Source organism: Ictalurus furcatus, chromosome 12 (assembly GCF_023375685.1).
Source record: "Ictalurus furcatus strain D&B chromosome 12, Billie_1.0, whole genome shotgun sequence".
NCBI lineage: Eukaryota > Metazoa > Chordata > Actinopteri > Siluriformes > Ictaluridae > Ictalurus > Ictalurus furcatus.
Window position 1 is genome coordinate 2,121,548 of NC_071266.1, and position 18,945 is coordinate 2,140,492.

General features: G+C 41.6%; 1 protein-coding gene across 4 annotated transcripts in view; it reads right to left on the reverse strand.

Moving 5' to 3' along the window:
• The window catches only part of kdm6al (lysine (K)-specific demethylase 6A, like), a 200,661-nt gene that overhangs the window by 131,884 nt on the left and 49,832 nt on the right, over window positions 1–18,945 (reverse strand). For 2 of the 4 annotated variants that reach the window (XM_053637615.1, XM_053637612.1), the window contains exons 7-13: window positions 11,543–11,597; window positions 10,713–10,747; window positions 2,145–2,238; window positions 1,603–1,729; window positions 1,036–1,134; window positions 699–918; window positions 31–165 (exon numbers count right to left, since the gene is read on the reverse strand). In XM_053637615.1, coding sequence (XP_053493590.1) covers window positions 31–165; window positions 699–918; window positions 1,036–1,134; window positions 1,603–1,729; window positions 2,145–2,238; window positions 10,713–10,747; window positions 11,543–11,597 — 765 coding nt within the window. The remainder of the gene's footprint in view (window positions 1–30; window positions 166–698; window positions 919–1,035; window positions 1,135–1,602; window positions 1,730–2,144; window positions 2,239–10,712; window positions 10,748–11,542; window positions 11,598–18,945) is intronic. The other 2 variants (XM_053637613.1, XM_053637614.1) reach the window with 2 other exon arrangements.

The following is an 18,945-nucleotide window of genomic DNA, read 5'->3' on the forward strand; positions in this document are numbered from 1 at the left end:
TGATCAGCGTGTGTATCTATCTGGTCTCACCTGCTGAGCTGTGATCTGGACGCCCTGTCTTGAGGTAAGCTCTGCGGGGATTGGGAGGCTCCATGCTTCCTCAATATTAGGAAGCATTTTACTTTTACTCGGTAGACTAGTGTGATGAAGGTTACACAACTGAGCCTAGGATGAAAACGCGTGAAAAACATATTTAAACAGCAATCTATGGTTGGATGTCGTAACAATTTACAAAAGTGCTCTTAGGCTTAAGTTTAGAGGTGCATCTAGATAGGTCACGCTGTAGTGTAGAAGTCACTGATCATGGAGGCCTCAAATTTATGATGTAATTCGTTTAAACATGAATTCCTATTATTATTAATTTTGAAAACGTGCCTCTTTCACACGTACAGAGAATGGGGAAGATATATGTCAAAGAACTGAAAATACTGAAAAAGCATGTAATGTAAAACAATGAAATGTTCAGAACCAAAATAGTCAAATTCATCAGTAGCAGCTACAGAGCGAGCACAAAAAAAGAACAGAAAACTCTAAAGAATCCTACCACTCATGCTTACTGCCAGCCAATTACGTCCGCACACATGTGCACACAGAGACCAAAACAAACACACACAGGCTCAGGGGGTCAGAATTAAACTTGTACACAGTTGTCAGTAATCAAGTCTGGATGCCATTAGCTCCTACGCTGTCCAAGTTACCTGCAGGTATTTGATGCGGGTAGTGATTGCTGCGATGTTGCTGCAGCTTTTGCTGCGTGTGGCGTTAATATAGCACTTGATGGCATCTTGGGGCTGATAGCAGGACTCGTAGAGCGTGCCCAGGTCCATCCAGGCTGCAGCATGACTGTGGTCCAACTGCACAGCACAGATGTATGCCTGAAGAGCATCCATGGGCTGATTCTGCTGCTGATACAGCACCCTGAGTGAGAATAAGGGCAAAATAGGGACCAAAAGTAAGTTAAAGTGACCAAAAATGTATTAGAAAGAAAAAGAAAAATCCAAAACTGCAACAAAACCAAACATTCCACAACCATACCCTATGGAGCACCAAGTATCTGCACTGGCCTCAGATTTGTCTATGGACTGCCTGTAAGAAATGAATGCATCCTGCACTTTCCCAATACTTGAGTAGCACCTACAAAGAAGCAATAAACAGAAGGCAAATCACAAGTCCACATAGTATGCCATGACAGGTAAAATTATGTTTAGTAACAGCAAGCTATTTACATCATTAGGACAACTACTTCCAAGATTCAGCACAAAAGTAACATTGTACTAACCATTATGTCAGACCCAGTATGCTAATCATGATCAGGTTTTTTGCCTCTGCCTCAACTGTTGTTGCCTAATATCAAGACATTTCATCAGGTGCTATCCAGACAATCTCACAATTCCAACCACAAGAACAGTTTGAACAATGTGAATAGCAGGTGTGACAGGTACACCCAGTCATAATGTAATTAAAGCTTCCCAAGGAAATGGAACTTAAAGGCATTTGTCTTGCTTGATCTATATACATCAACCCCATCAACCTTTCAACACAATTGAAAAGAAGCCCAATTATGCAGAAAAACGGATGACCTGGTAACTGCTTGCCACTAACCTTCCAAGAAAATACCAGGACTGGCCAGAGTTGGGGTCAGCTTCGAGAGATTTCTGCAGACATTGTATAGCGTAACTGTCTTTATTGGCTCGGTCTCCCAGCTGCTCCACAGTATGATGCATCCAGCCTGGTGTGAGAAGGACATTGCAACTACTTTTCACATGGCTTAATCATACAGGAAATTCAATTGAAACACTGAGCAACTTACTTTGGGCAAAAGTGACAGTAGAATGACTCCAAGCTAATGTAAATACAGTGAACTCACGGTATCCTAATTTACTATGTAGAATTATTACCTGGAATTATTACCTGGAAAACATAGGACCCTATGGATTCTGTTTTCATAATTACTAAGGGTTTTAGAGAACTGAGGCAAATGCTGCTTGTCATTTCATTAAAAAATATTTATGCATTTTGGTACTGCATTAAAAGCACTAATAATGTGAAATAAGTATTACGAGGTAAAACATGAACATATAAATCAGGTCCAATTAAAAATATAGAAAATAGCTTCAATGGTGCTAGTTATGGGGTGGCCTTACCAAGCTGTTGTAAAGTAGCTGCTTTCACCTGGGTAGGGAGATTCTCTGTCTGCAAGAGACTTTCATAAGCCTCCTTTGCTGCACGGTATCTTTTCTAAATGCAAAAAGAAACAGCGATAATGAAGTGTGTGCATGTGTGTGTGTGTGTGCATAGGGTGTCTGAAAAGTCAAGAACCAATGAAAGCCATATACACATACATAAAAAACACATGTTCTCTACATATTCACTCTTATGTTCTATCATTTCCTCAGCTGTTACATCATGTTATTATGCATTTATATATACACCCTTTATATACACATACAATCAGGTAAAAAAGATAAGTACACCCCCTGGAAATTGTTGGCTTTTTTTTTTGTAACATATTTGGGCAAGAAAAAAATTGCTCATCTTTGAAACAGTGCCTATTAATAAAGGTGATACACAATCAAATGACACATAAAATTGAGAATTTTCACAATTTAAATTAAAACAGAGCAGTCACATGGAAAAAGTAAGTACACCCCTACATTTATCACACTTTCAAATACATTAAATTAGAATCAGGTGTTCAAGATTGGGTACCAGTTATTAGAACCTGCTTATGGAGTGCAGGGGGAACATGTCTTATTCATACCCCTCTAGTAATCCATCTAGTGTCTGGTGTTCCCTTTGTTTGAGGTGTGTGAGCCATCATGCCAAGATGTAAAGTGCTCTGTAAGGCCTTCAGAAAAAATGTTGTGGGTGCCTATGAGTCTGGCAAGGGATTTAAAAAGATCTCCAAATGATTTGAAATACATCATCCCACTTTAAGGAAAATAATCTACAAATGGCACAGATTTCAAATGACTGCCAATTTGTCCAGGACTGGCCATCCCAGCAAAAAATCAGCCCAAGAGCAGACCATCTGATGCAAAAAGAAGTCTCCAAAACCCCCAAAATTTCATCAAAGGATCTGCTAGTAAGTCTTGCAACTGTTGGTGTCAAAGTATATGCTTCTACAATCAGAAAGAGATTTCAAATTTGACCTGCATGGGAGGTGTGCCAGGAAAAAGCCTTTGCAAGACTACAGTTTGCCAATGAGCATAATGTGCTCTCTACAGACTAATCAAAGATTGAGCTGTTTTGCCACAAAAAAAAGCAGGCATGTTTGGCGCAGACCAAAGACAGCTTTTCAGGAGAAGTAGCTCATACCAGCTGTGAAGCATGATGGTGGAAATGTTATGGTTTGGGGTTGCTTCACTGCATCAGGAACTGGACAGCTTGCATTCAATGATTCAACTATGGATTCTGCATCATATCAAAGAGTGCTTTAAGTTGTGAGGCCATCTATCCAAAAGTTGAAGTGAAAGTGGACCTTTCAACAGGATAATGATCCTAAGCACACTAGAAAAATCCACCAATGAATGGCTCAAAAAGAAGAAATGGAGAGTTATGGAATGGCCTAGTCAAAGCTGGGATTTGAATCCTATTGAAATGCTCTGGGGGGATTTGAAACATCCAGTACATGCAAGAAAACCCACAAACATTTTGCAACTGAAAGAATATTGCATAGAAGAGTGGTCAAAAATGCCAGAAGGTCTGGTAGACAATTATGCAACATGCCTAACAAGAAGTTATTTCTGGTAAAGGGGGCAATACTAGTTTCTGAAGCCAAGGGTGTACTTACTTTTTGCACAGAATATCACACCTATTGATATTTCTGTTGAATAAATGATTGAAAAAGCTAATTTTCCTTGTGGTTTTGTTCAAGTATATCAACTTCATTAATAAGCACTGTTTCAAAGATGATTAAATGTTTGCTTGTCCAAATATGTCAAAAAAGCCGACAATTTCTATGGGGTATACTTATTTTTTCACATGATTGTATACGGCTAAAAGCATGTGGATACCCGCCCATCATATGTGGACCTTCACCAACGGTCCACATATGTGATCCATATGTGGTGACCCAGCAAACACAAACGCGCTTTCGACGAAGTCAAGCGAACCCCCGCCATTGAAATGAAAGCTACAGTTAGTCGAAAAGAGGCTTGATCACGATGAAAAAAATAATTTTTCTCGCGAGAGCTATGAGAATTTGGGAAAGGTGTAACTCATCGAAAAAAAAATCATCGACGTCGAATATACGTAGAAAAGAAGCTTGAACAATGTTAACATTCTTGAAACGCTATATTACTTTGAAATTAAATGAAATGAAATGCGAAAAAAAACTGATTAATAAGGTTACTGCTGTGTAATTTCAAAGAAATATATCTAGATGTGATCGTTCTGTCATATCTCAACCCGGCCCGTCCCATGCACGCATACGCTCACCATCCCCGGAGTTCTAATCTCCCACACTTGTCGCTAATCACACACACTCACTCTCCACTAGTATTTAGAGAGTCATTCGCCAAATGTTCAGTGCGAAGTATACGTTCAGTAGCCTTGTTCTCTGCGTTTCCAAGCCTTTCATATTCGTTTGCTATCTTTGTTATCTCGACCTCTTTTCCCGTTTACGACTACGCTTTCTGCCTGTCCCCTTGTGCTTTGTTTGCCCGATCGCCTGACCCTTGCTTGTTTTATGACTACGTCTTTGGAACTTCCCTTTACTACGCACCCGCTTCTGCTTCTGTGCCAACTCCGGTTCGTGACAGAATACTTCGCCTTCCAATGGAAGCAGCGGGGGATCCATGTTGGCCACAAGCCATCGAGGGACATGGTCGGATGATCAGCGACCACGACCAACGTCTAGCCAACCTGACTGAGCAGGTAGCTAGGCTAAGTCAAGCCACGCCGTTTGCTGCGGCGGCAACAACGCATTTACCTCCCACACCGGCGCCGGAGAAGTACGACGGAGATCCAGCACGCTGCCGGGGTTTCCTCCTACAATGCTCCCTTTTCTTCTCAACCTACCCAGACATGACGGAGAATCGTAAGATCATCCATCTCATGGAACTTTTGACCGGGAAAGCTCTCCTCTGGGCCACCGCGGAGTGGGAACAGGGAGGAAACGTCACAAACACGTATGATCAACTGACAGCGCGATTCCGTACAGTCTTTGATCACTCGCCAGACAACAGAGAGACTGGTGAGGAATTATTGTCCCTGAAGCAAGGATCACGCTGCGTGGCTGATTACGCCCTCGAGTTTCGCACTGTAGTAGCAAGAAGTGGATGGAATCAACCCGCTCTCAAAACTGTGTTTCGCCAGGGATTAAATGCCGACATCGTGACCAAACTGGCATGTCGCGATGATCAGCTAACACTCGACTCACTGATTGATTTAGCGATTCGCCTGCATCGTCTACTACGGAGCCGCTGCCCCATACGCAGTGAGGTGGAAGTACCAGTGCAGGAGTCTCCCGTGGAACCCATGCAGCTGGATCAGACACGGGTTATCATGCAGGAGAGAGAACGAAGGTGCCGTGAACATCGCTGTTTTTATTGCAGCGAGGAAAAGCACTTCGTGCAACAATGCCCACTCAAGCAACGCTCCGCCCGATGGGACAACACAACTGCTATGCAACAGCAGCCAGGGGTGAGTTTGGATTCCACAGTCCAACACTCGATTCAATCTGCGTTTTTAATGCCAGTCATATTAGAGTACTCAGGCGTATCTTGTATTTTAGAATCGCTGATCGACTCAGGAGCGGCAGGGAATTTCATCAATCAAGACACCACACAGCAGCACAACATCCCTGTTCGTCCCCTTATCACACCCCGCCGTGTTCAAGCCATTGATGGAGCCCCTATTGGAAAGGGGCTTATTACCCACTGCACAGAACCCATTAACCTCCGCACCAGCGCTCTCCATCAAGAACGGATAATCTTCCATGTCATTGTATCTGCCCGTCATCCAGTGGTCCTCGGTCTTCCCTGGCTCGAACATCATAACCCACAAATTTCTTGGACTCAAAGGGAGATCACCCACTGGTCATCGCATTGTATCAACCACTGCCTTCAACTCCCTGTGACAACATTAGGTACCACGTCCATAGAGAGCCCTAACAGGGCTGACACCGTTCAAATACCCAGTGAATACCACGACCTAATTGAAGCATTTAGTAAATAGGAGAGAGATATACACAGAGTGGTGGCATCCTGTTCATCATGCGCACAGAGTAAGGTACCTTGGACACTCCCCGCTGGAAAGCTCAAGCCCCTACCTGTACCGGAACACCCATGGTCACACATATCTGTCGACTTTGTAACTGACTTACCAAGATCCCAGGGAAACACAACTGTTCTTGTCACAGTGGACCGATTCTCTAAATCAGTACGCTTCATCCCATTACCCGCCCTGCCCACCGCCTTTACGACAGCTGAACTCCTTTTCCAACACGTGTTCAGATATTTTGGCATTCCAGAGGAGATTGTCTGCGACAGGGGTCCTCAATTCACATCCAGAGTATGGTCCAGCTTTATGGAGAAGATGGGAGTTACAGTGAATCTCACCTCAGGTTATCACCCACAAGCCAATGGCCAAGTTGAACGAGTAAATCAGGAATTCCTGATTCCTCCGAACTTTCTGTGCCTCTAACCCCGAAGATTGGAGCAAGTTTCTGCCATGGGCCGAGTACACCCAAAATTCTCTCCAACATTCTGCGACTAATCTCACCCCATTCCAATGCGTACTTGGATACCAACCCCCACTATTCCCATGGAATGCGACCCCCACAGAATCACCTGCCGTTGACCAGTGGTTTCTACGTAGTGAACAAGTCTGGGCCGACACGCACCAACGTCTGAGACAGACCACATACACGTACAAACGCAAGGCTGATCGCCACCGCAGTAAACATCCAAATTACCAACCCGGCGATAGGGTATGGTTGTCCACCAAGGACTTAAAGCAACCACATAGTTGTAAGAAGCTAACTCCAAAATACACTGGACCATTCAAGATCCTCAAGCGAATCAATGAGGTTACTTACCGTCTAGAACTACCACGACACAGCCTGCATCACCCCCTCCTTCCACGTATCACGTCTTAAACCAGTTATCAACGGACCTTTAGCCACAGAAGTGCCCTCTGAGACCCCCCGGTTCCTCTGGAGATTGATGGACAACCAGCTTACTTAGTCAAGAAGATCATCAGCTCTAGACACCGGAGGGGCAAGCTGGAATATTTAGTCGAGTGGGAGGGCTACGGACCAGAGGAACAATGTTGGATCCCTAAACAGGACATACTGGATCCTCAGCTTATTAGAAATTTTCATGCAACTCATCCTGATCTCCCGGGTCCATGACCCCGGGGGAGACCAAGAAAGAACTCTGCTCCCGGAGTGAGCCCTTTGGGGGGGGGCTTCTGTCATATCTCAACCCGGCCAGGACTCAGTTTCCCAAGAAGCAACACTCACCTCCCATGCACGCATGCGCTCACCATCCCCGGAGTTCTAATCTCCCACACCTGTCGCTAATCACACACACACTCTCTCCATTAGTATTTAGAGAGTCATTCGCCAAATGTTCAGTGCGAAGTATACGTTCAGTAGACTTGTTTTCTGCGTTCCCAAGCCTTTCACATTCGTTTGCTATCTTTGTTATCTCGACCTCTTTTCCCGTTTACGACTACGCTTTCTGCCTGTCCCCTTGTGCTTTGTCTGCCTGATCACCTGACCCTTGCTTGTTTTACGACTACGTCTTTGGAACTACCCTTTACTACGCACCCGCTTCTGCTTCTGTGCCAACTCCGGTTCGTGACATGTTCATTGTTCAAAGATTTATTTTTATTTCATTTTTTGATAGCGTATTCTCCAATTTACGGGAATACGAAATCTCTTGCATACGAAACTGCACATACGAAACCAAACATACGAAGCTAAGCACGCACATGCGCAGATATCGTCCCTAAACCACGTTGGATTTCATTGTACATATAAGCTATATCTTGAACTGGTATGTTTGTGTTATATATGAATGGATTCTTAAATAGATTATACTCTAGGCATTTCCATAACATGTAAAAATGCTGTTTATTTTATATACCTGAATAAAAGATTCTGAAGTCGCAATCCGTTCGTTGTTAATACGTGGTCGAAATCGCGTTTAATAAATACAAAAGTTGATCTGGTAGTGGTCGATATCGTGCTTGAATGTGAGCGATAATAGGGGACAGTACACGATGGTTTCGTCGAAATCACGTTTCGTTTCGACGTATAATATCCGCTTAGAGCTTCATTTATAGGCTTGGTTTCGACGATAAAATGCGTATAAAAGTGTCCCCGTTTTACGGCTTGAAAGCGGCTTGATTATATGTCATATCGACGATAATCTTTGCGACTTTTCGCCGACTATTCGACGTCGAATTGTTTGCTGGGGACCTTCACCAAATTGTTGCCACAAAGCTGGAAGCAGACAATTGCCTAGAATGTCTTCGTATGCTGTACCATTAAGATTTCCCTTCAGTGGAACTAACAGATCCATCCAGAACCTGTTCCAGCATGACAACACCCCTGTACAAAAAAGCAATGACCCTAAAAGACATAGTTTGACAAATTGGGTTTGGAGGAACTCCAGTGGACTGCACAGAGCCCTGACCTCAACCCCATGTAATACCTTTGGGATGAATTGGAACATTGACTGCAAGCCAGGTCTTCTCATACAACATCAGTGCAGTGCGGACCTTACAAATGCTCTTTTAACTAAATGTGCACAAATTCCAAGACATCGTCCATAATCTTGAAGAAAGCCTTCCCAAAAGACTGGAGACTGCTACAGCCTCAAAGGTTGGTCCAACTCCATATTAATGCCCATGGTTTTGGAAAGGGACACTACCTCCACCATGCTTGACTGATGAGCTTCTTTGTTTTGGATCATGAGCAGATTCATTCTTCTGAAACTGTTGTTTTGGGGGGGGGGGGGTGTTGTTTCACAGCTATCACAATGTTTCTGTCATCAACTGATTCAAGATTTTTAGGATATTACTATGAAATTCTGGTCTAAAGAGGAGTATGCCAGGTTTTCATTTCACTGCAAGTTATATACTGTATATAATTGTGTATGTAACAAATAAAAATATTGGCTTGGAAAAGATGTCTTGCTTTTCTCCCATAGATAGCTCTCAGGTCTTCATGTTGGTTTATCCTTTTAAACAACAAATGCAGTCTTCACAATTGAATCCTAGGGCTCAAACCAAGAGTAGGCATTCAGAGCTATTAATACACACCTGGGCAACAAGAAACAACTATCAGTCGCATGTTCCAATATTTTTGATCACTTGAAAAAATGGGTGGCTTCAAATAAAAGGGGCCATGTTCTAAGTTGTTTAACACATCTAGATGTAAATGTGAGGAAATGAAAGCTGAAATTCTGATCTATCGTCTCATTCATCTTTTGATCTCAAACCCAAATCTCCTCAATGTATAGTGAAAACAATAGAATTGGCCTTTCTGTTCCAATACTTTCAGGGGGGACTGTTGATGTGATGGTCAAGCGTCTACCTCATTTTGGGCATATTGTGTGTGTGTGTGTGTGTGTGTGTGTGTGAGAGAGTCCATGTATATATACTTAGAACATGGAACCTTTGGTGGCAGACTACCAAATTTTAAGTAAGCAAAAGTATTGGAACAGATATTATTAAAGTAATTTCATCATTGGTTGCATATCCCTTGCTTGGTATAACTGCATCAAGCCGGCAACCCACTGAGAACTGTCGCTTTCTCCTTTTCCAAGATTGTATCGCAGCTTCTTTGAGCTGTTTGTTTTTGGGGTTCTCTCCTCAGTCTCTCCTTTAGGAGGTGAAATGCATGCTCAACTTTTTTTTCTCTGAAAAGTCCTTTGTTGGGTTGGCAAGTGTGTTTTGGGTCATTGTCTTGCTGCATGATGATGTTCCTCCCAATTAAACTGGATGCATTTCTCTGTAAACTGTCAGGCAGTTTACATATTTCTGTAGACTTCTGAATTTATTCTGCTGCTACCATCATGAGTTACATCATCAATAAAGATTAGTAAGCATGTTCCAAAAGCAGCCATGAAAGCCCAAGCCAAGACACTACCTCCACTGTGCTTGACCAATGATCTTGTATATTTTGAATCATGAACATATCCTTTCTTTCTCCATACTCTGGCCTTTTCGTTATTTTGGTAGAGGTTAATCTTGGTTCCAGAACTTTTGTGGCTCATCTCTGTAATTCTTTGTGACCTGCTTGATGTCTGTTTGTTAGTGCACCAGTGGTGTTCTTTTTCAGAATATTTCAAATTGTCTAATCTATAGTCTCATATCCATCTTTTGTTCTCAAACCCAAACTTCTTGAAAAGCAAAAACTAAATAATTTTTTTAATATATGGCCTTGCTATTCCAATATATGAAATGCAGGGATGCATGAGGCATTCAATATTGCTCTTAACAGCAGTAAAAGTACAAGAGAGGGATTTCCCCTGTTCTAATGAAAACGTTAGATAGCAAGGAAGCCCTCAGCTGTCACACTGGACTGGTGCCACAGGTTCTCTTGCCTGTTGCTATGGCAACATGGATAGATGCATATTGATTATTGCTAATCTATTATAAACAACTACTCAAGAAAAAAACAATTTACAGACAGAGACAATATGCATTTAGACAGAGGCATGCAAAAAAGTTAAGAAAAACAGCAAAGGACTTACCTGTATTTCATACAAATGAGCAATGTGGAACTGAACTGTCAAGAGAAAAAGACAAAAAAAAATACAAAATTGACATTTTTGACATCCTCTTGTCCAACTCAATGTCTGCCTGCTTATTTTAGAAATAAATACTTTTGTCCACAGCTCAGTTGTCTTTCAACACAATAAATGGTTCACTCAGACTGAGGGGTGAGACTGCCCTTAATGTCCCTAGGCATGAGTGTGTATGTGTGACTGCAAGTGTGTGTAGGCTGCTCTCAGCCTGATCACGAACAGTAGACCCAGCAGCATGTGGATTGGTGTTTCCAGGGTAACCACTGTCAGGCAATAGGAAGGTGTGATGAAATTGAAAAGGAAATAGCTGCAGGTTAATATACTGCTGCTATCAGCTATCCAATGTGATTTATGATCACGTATCCACAACCATAATTCATGCATAACTCTTTAGTACAGAATTTAATATTTTACATTTACACCATTTGCCAGACATTTTATCCACAACGACTTAAAACTGAGACAGGATATGACGGAGCAGTTGAGGGTTAAGGGTCTTGCACTAAGGCCCAACAATGGCAGCTTGGTGGTGCTGGGATTTAAAGTAAGATTGAGAAGATTGCATTGCGGCACCACTCTCACTACAGGAGTGGTCAGCGAGTGGTTTACTGAGCCACAAAATGAGTTGGCAACTGTGAAATCAGGAAGAAACGTGTGTAGTGTGCACTAGGCTTTAACCATTTAGCCAGCACTGCCCTCCCTACATGTTTGGTCTAATAGCCAGTACAGGATGATCCTGTACACCTGCAGAGCAATAAAGTGATTGTGGTACTTACTTTCAGCCTTGGACAATGTGCAGTGGTTTGAGTCAATCAAAGCCAGCTGAAAGTGCTAAAGACAGATAAAGAGATAAAGAGTGAGAGATAAAGACAGAGAAACAAGCAGAATTTTAACATACACTCACCATCCACTTTATTAGGAACACCACTACATTCATACAGTTATCTAAGCCAGTCAATCATGTAGCAGCACAATGCAAAAAAATCATGCCGATACAGGTCAAAAGCTTCAGATAATGTTCACATTAAACATCAGTATGAAAAAAAAGTGTGATCTCTGTGACTTTGATTGTGGCATGGATATAGGAACCAGATGGGCTGGGAAGTTTCTGAAGTATTTCAGAAACTCTAGAATTTGCACAGAATGGTGCAAAAAACAAAAAAACAGTGAGCAACAGTTCTATGGGTGGAAATGCCTTGATGATTAGAGAGGTTAGAGGAAAATGGCCAGATTTGTTCGAGCAGCCAGGAAGGATATAGCAACTCATAAAATAACCTTTATATAACTGTTACTAACCACTCTTTATAACCATGGTGAACAGAAAACCATCTCAGCATGCACAAAACAGCCGACCTTATGGTGGATGGGCTACAACAGCAGGAGACCACATCAGGTTCCACTCTGAACAGCCAAGAACAAGAATCTGAGGCTATTATGTGCACAGGCTCACCCACACTAGACAGTTATAAAAATAAAAAACTTCAATCTTTTCTTCAAAATTTTTTCCCTAGTCTTGGAACAGTCAACTGACCAGTTTTGGTGAGTATGTGCCCATGATAGCCTCAGATGCTTGTTCTTGGTTGACAGGAGTGGAAGGAGTGGTCTTCTGCTGTTGAAGCTCATCCATCTGAAGGTTTGATGTGTTCTCCTTTTCTGCTCACCATGGTTGTAAAGAGTGCTTATTTGAGTTACTATAGACTTCCTGTCAGCTCAAACCAGTCTGGCCATTCTCCTCTGATCTCCCTGATCAACAAAGTGTTTCAACCTGCAGACCATCTGCATACAGGATGTTTTTTGTTTTTAATACCATTCTGTGTAAAGACTAGAGACTGCTGTACGTGAAAATCCCAGGAAATCAGCAGTTTCTGAAATACTCAAACCAGCCCATTTGGCACCAACAACCATGCCATGTCATGAACGAATGCAACATGACTGGCTGATTGGATAACTGCATAAATGAGCAGGTTTACAAGTGTTCTTATTAAAGTGACCATTAAGTGCATATGATCAATTTGGACATTTACAGATTTAATGATTATTAAAGTGCAGACTTCCAGCTTGAATTTAAGAGTATTTATATCCAAATGGGTGAATGTTGTAGGAACTACAGGACTCTTTATATGTGGTGACACCAAGTAAACCAAAAGTAATTGGACAAATTAACAATCGTAAATTAAAATGCAATTTTTAATACTTGTCTGCAAATCTTTTGTAGTCAATGACTGCCTGAAGTTTGGAACCTATAGACATCAACAGATGCTTGGTTTCTTCCCTAGTGATACTCTGTCAGGCCTTTACTGCAGCTGTTTTCACTTCCTGCTTGTTCTTGGGGCATTTTGCCTTCAGCAAGTTAAATGCATACTCAGATGTATTCAACTTAAAGAAAGTCTGTATCAAGTCATTGAGACCCGTGAGTTCTGAAGCATATGGCTGAATCTGAGCAGAAAATTCTGCTATACACTTCAGGGTTCATCCTGTTGCTTTCGTCAGCAGTCGCATCATCAATAAGTACAAAAGAATCCGTTTCTTTTAGCAGATATACATGCCCACTTCATAAGATGAGGTGAGATCATGAGCAGTTCCTTCCCTCCTCCATACTCTTCTCTACCCATAATTCTGGTTCAAATTGATCTTTCTCTCTTCTGTCCATAGGATGTTGTTCCAGAGATGTAGGTGCTTTTTTACTATGTTTTTGACAACATCTAATCTGGTCTTCCTTATTTTAGGCTTACCAAGAGTTTACATTATGTGGTAAACCCTTTGTATTTACTCTGCTGAAGTCTTCTCTTGATTGTTCCATTTGACACAAATGGAGGGTGTTCATTATCTGGCCAACTGCTGAAGGTTTTTTCTTTACCAGGTAAGGAATTCTTCTGTCATCCACCACAGTACCTCTTCCAGGTCTTTTGGTGTTCCTGGGCTCACCAGTGCATTGTTTCTTCTTAACCCTTGTGCGTCCTTATGGACATTTTTGTAAAAATCATTTTGTCCGTGTTAATGCAAACAGCATAAATTTTGCAAAAGATTTGTGTTTTTATTGGATTTTTCATAATTCACCCTCATTTTCTTTCGGAAATCCATTTTAAACTAGGTATACAAAATAGTTACACTCAGGGCCTTAAGGACCAAAATGTCCCCATTGAAACCCATTCAAACTACAATATTTAATCCCTGTGACGGTTACGCATAAAATCATGCATTCTGTGTTAATAGGCTTTCATTTTGTTGACAAGGTTTCAAAACATTTAATTTTTTTTAAAATTCTGAAATGTGTAGTATTTTCTCAGGTTTAGCCTCTGGGGAAAATCCATGATTTTCCTTTTTTTCCTGAGTCTGCTGTATTATAGAGCACTGCAGACCAACAGAATAAATGATGCAGCTATAAATGTGTTGGTGTGTTTGTATGGATATCAGAGTTGTGGTGTGTGTGTGTGTGAGCGAGAGAGAGAGAGAACAGTTTGAAAGAAAGGAATTATATTGTACTGGAAATCACAAATCCCACCCCATGCATGTCAAAGAAGGTTTCTGAGCTTTGAAGATTTTTGCATTATGTAAGGAAACCGGTGTTTAAAGGGGCGGCTGTGGCTCAGGTGGTAGAGAAGGTGTCCACTAATCGTAGATTTGGTCGGTTCGATTCCCGGCCCACATGACTCCACATGCTGAAGTGTCCTTGGGCAAGACACTGAACCCCAAGTTGCTCCCGATGACAAGTTAGCAAGTTAGTGTTAGTGTGTGTGAATGAGAGACAGTGTAAAACGCTTTGGATAAAAGTGCTATATAAGTGCAGACCATAACTATAGTATTTAAATTTACATGGATAATGTGTGTGGTAGATTAGCGTAGCAGAAATGTGGTTGTTGCAGACCGCCACATTTCGATTTGATTCTCATCTCAGGTGAGAGTGTGGCGTTTGATTTTATTCAGGGCATTGAAAATATGATTAAATCATGATTGATGTACAAAAACAAATTATGTTAATGTAATTCAATTCAATCACGTGGAACCGATGGATGCATTTGAACTAAATAAATTCAATGAGCTCCCCCCCATTGTGTGTGGACTTCTGTGTGAACTTTAAAGGGTCATGAAACCTCCGTCTTTGAATCTACGTCTCAATGTTTTTTGAAAAATGCAACTTAAATAGGTGCAGATGGCTGTGCAAGGAAGGTAGGGGGAATGGGCGTGGCAGGGAAAGGCAGGGGCAGAAGTGGGGAGCCTTCAGAACACTCACAATGAAGATGGACAGTGACAAAACGTTTGCGGTGGCAGCAGTACGCAGGGCTCTAATGAGGTAGAGGACTTCTTTCCTCCTGAATCTCCAGGGCTAAATCGAGACACAATAGATAGTGGTGCAGGTCCTCTGGCATGACTAAAACATGAGGAAAACATGGACGAACCGGAGGCGGCGCAGATGGGAGACGTGTTGGAATGGTAGCTAGCTAATAGGCTTGAGCTTTTAATGAACAAAAGGGGGAAGGCTCTTCCCTTTAACACGGACTCTCTTATGAAATGCATAGTTTTGCACGCAACGGCCCATGGAGCTTATTATTATATACAGTTGCGGTCAGAAGTTTACGTACTCCTTGCAGAATCTGCAAAATCTTAATACTTTTAACAAAATAAGAGGAATCATAAAAATCCCACCTTATTTTTTATTTAGTACTTTCCTGTATAAGCTATTTCACATAACAGATATTTACATGTAGTCCACAAGACAAGATAATGGCTGAATTTATAAAAATTACCCCGTTCAAAAATTTACATTATGCTTGATCCTTAATACTGTGTGTCATTACTTGGATGATCCACAGCTGTTTTTTATTTTGTGATAGTTTTCATGAGTCCCTTGTTTGTCCTGAGCAGTTAAACTGCCCACTGTTGTAAAGAAAAATCCTCCAGGTCCTGCATATTCTTTGCTTTTCCAGAATCTTCTGCATATTTGACCTCTTTCCAACAATGGCTATATGATGTTGAGATCCATCTTTTCACACTGAGGACAACTGAGGGACTCATACACAACTATTATATAAGGTGTAAATATTCACTGATGCTCAAGAAGGTAACGCGATACATTAAGAGCGAGGGGGGTGTAAACTTTTGAACAGGATGATCAGTGTAAATTGTTATTTTGTCTTCTGGAAGACATGTAACTATCTTATTTAGTGTCTGAAGGGCAATACTGAATGAAGAATATATCTTTACACAAAATAATAAACAATTTACACTGATTATACACTGATGCAGTAATTCGTGCAAAAGGAGCCTCAAACAAGTTTTGAGTATTAACATACTTGTCAAAAGATTGATATTTTTGTATTATAAATTCTTTATTCAAATATTCTGAGATACCGGATTTCCACGAGCTGTAAACCGTAATCACCAAGATTAAAACAAAAAAAGGCTTGAAATATTTCACTTTACGTGTAATGAATCTAGAACATATGAAAAGTTCCACAATTTGAATTAAATTACGGGAAAAAAAAGGACTTTTCCACAATATTCTAATTGTTTGAGATGCACCTGTGTGTGTGCATATATATATATATACATACATATGCACATACATACATATATATATATATATATAGAGAGAGAGAGAGAGAGAGAGAGTATATACAGTTTTTATAATATATTTTATTATATTGTTTTTCTCGAACCTCGAGGCAGCGTGGATGGGAGAAATGTCGGAATGGTAGCTAGCTAACAGGCTCGAGCTTTTCACAAATAAAAGGGGAAAGGCTCTTCCCTTCTGTGTGGATTCTCGTTGCGTAGTTTTGCATGCGATGGCCCGCCGGCGCCCGTGGAACTTTGAGCAATTTAATTAGCTCAAAAGGCAGAAGGCAAGTAAAACTGTCATAGTTAAAAATTAGACACATACCTCAGCGATGAAAAAGTCCTCGCGAGAAAAATGCTTGCTACACACAAACAATTTCGATGCATCGATAGTTGATGGCCAATCAACCGCCCGCAACCAAAGTCTAGCCTTTGCAGCATCGTGGGGAAAGCCATGAAACACACTCGAACTCTTACACCACTGAAACAAACACTTGCGACCCATTTGAGCGCCTCTCTCATCTACTACACCTGTAGGAAATCACCTCGTGCTGTCATGAATAATTAAGAGACAGCATCTTCGACACGAACGCCTCTGTTAAAATCTCAGAAAATGTAGTTTAGTGTTGCATGATGGTTTAAATCTAAGAAAAGAACAAAAGTTCCCATTGGTAAGAAAGGAAAAAATGGAATTCATTCAATTCGAGGAAGGACATTCACATTTACACAAACACACACACACACACACACACACAGAGACTTTCTACAATGGAGAAAAAAAAAAAGCTCATTAAATTCACACTCTCAACTGAGCTGAGGATCGAACCCCGGTTGCTGGTATAGTATACAACAACCACACTAACACTGCGCTATTCTAGCACACAAGTTTTAGACATGTTAACATAAATATTATAGTTACAGTTAGGGATGCACTGATACCGATACCAGTACTCGGGTGTCGGCCCGATACGATGCTCATGTACTCGTACTAGTAAAACTACCCCGATACAACCGCACCAATACCACTTTATGACAACGTGACATAGCCTAGCCTCTCATCAGTTGAGCAGGTAGTCAGAAGAGGAGCAAGGTCAGCAATTTGAAAATATTTTAAGATAAGTGATGATGATAAAAGTAGAGCAGACTGCAAACTATGCTCCGCTAAACTGTCAAGATGAGGGGTAAAAAAATAGCTCATTTAACACAAGCAATTTGATTAAACATCTAAAGAACAAACATAACGCCGAGTGCAAAGAGTTTGCTAATGCTAGCAGCGGGAAACAGCAACAACCAACTTTGCAGCAAACGCTGGAGAAGCGAGAGAAAATATCCAGAGACAACCCACGGGCAGTAAAAATAACAGAAGCTCTTACCCAGTTCATTGCTCTTGATGACCAACCGTTGTCAGTTGTAGATAATACAGGATTTCGTCATCTTCTTGGTGTACTTGAGCCAAAGTATGAGATTCCCAGCCGTCACCACATTACAGATAGCGCATTACCAAAGCTGCATGACTTGGTGAAAAAGCACATCAGGAACCTGTTGCAGGACATTTCGGCCTTCAGCTTCTTTTGGCTCAGGAAAGTGTGGCTGACGAGGTGGCAGTCGGACGTAAAATAGTTGGACATTTTAAACATTCCGCCTTAGCCTACTCCTGGCTGGAAGACATTCAGATGCAGCTCAACATGCCTATAAGGAGACTCCAGCAAGACGTGCAGACCCGCTGGAATAGCACATACTACATGGTACATTCTCTCGTCGATCAGAAGTGGGCTGTGGGAATATCTGGGTCTGAATATGAGCTCCCCAACAATCTCACCGCTCACCAGTGGACACTTCTAGAAAAGACTGTTCTTGCTCCGTTTGAGGAGTTAACCTGAAAAATGAGCTCCTCTGATGCTTTGGCATCAGATGTGATTCCTGCTGTGACCATGCTTCAGAGACTTTTGACCAAAGAAACAGACAAGGACATGGCATCAAAACAATGAAGGGAACCCTAGCTACAGCCATCACGAGACGCTTCACTGACACAGAGAAAAACCAACTTTACTGCATTGCAACTGTACTCGATCTGAGGTAAAGTGTGTGTGTGTTTACTGAGCATGTGAGAAAGAGAATGATGAAAACAAAACTGCCACTATGACTGACCTAAAACTTTTTACGATTTAACTTTTACATAATCAATTTACTTTAGTGATTTAAAGGCAGTATACTGACATTCATTCTGACAAAGCTTGTCTGTTACCAGCTAAAATATAATTTTCTCTGATTTAGGTATAAAGATCGTTTTTTCTCAAACAAACATCAACACTGCTACAGAGGCTAAAGAGATGGTGATGCAGGAGCTGAAGAAGGTGTCTGGAGGAGAGGCAGACAAACATGAGGATCTGGGGGATCCACCTGCCAGAAAGCTATGCGAGGCCCAGGCCAGCAGCACTCTGGACAGTGTGTTTGATGAGATAGCAGATGCGCAAGCATCAACATCACTGAGCAGTGCACCAGTGGGTGCTGACATTCAGTTAGAGAAATACCTTGGAGAGACCACAACTTCTCAGGAAGACAAACCACTGCAGTACTGGGGGGTTAACAAAGTGCGGTTTCCCACTCTTGCCCAGATGTCACGCAG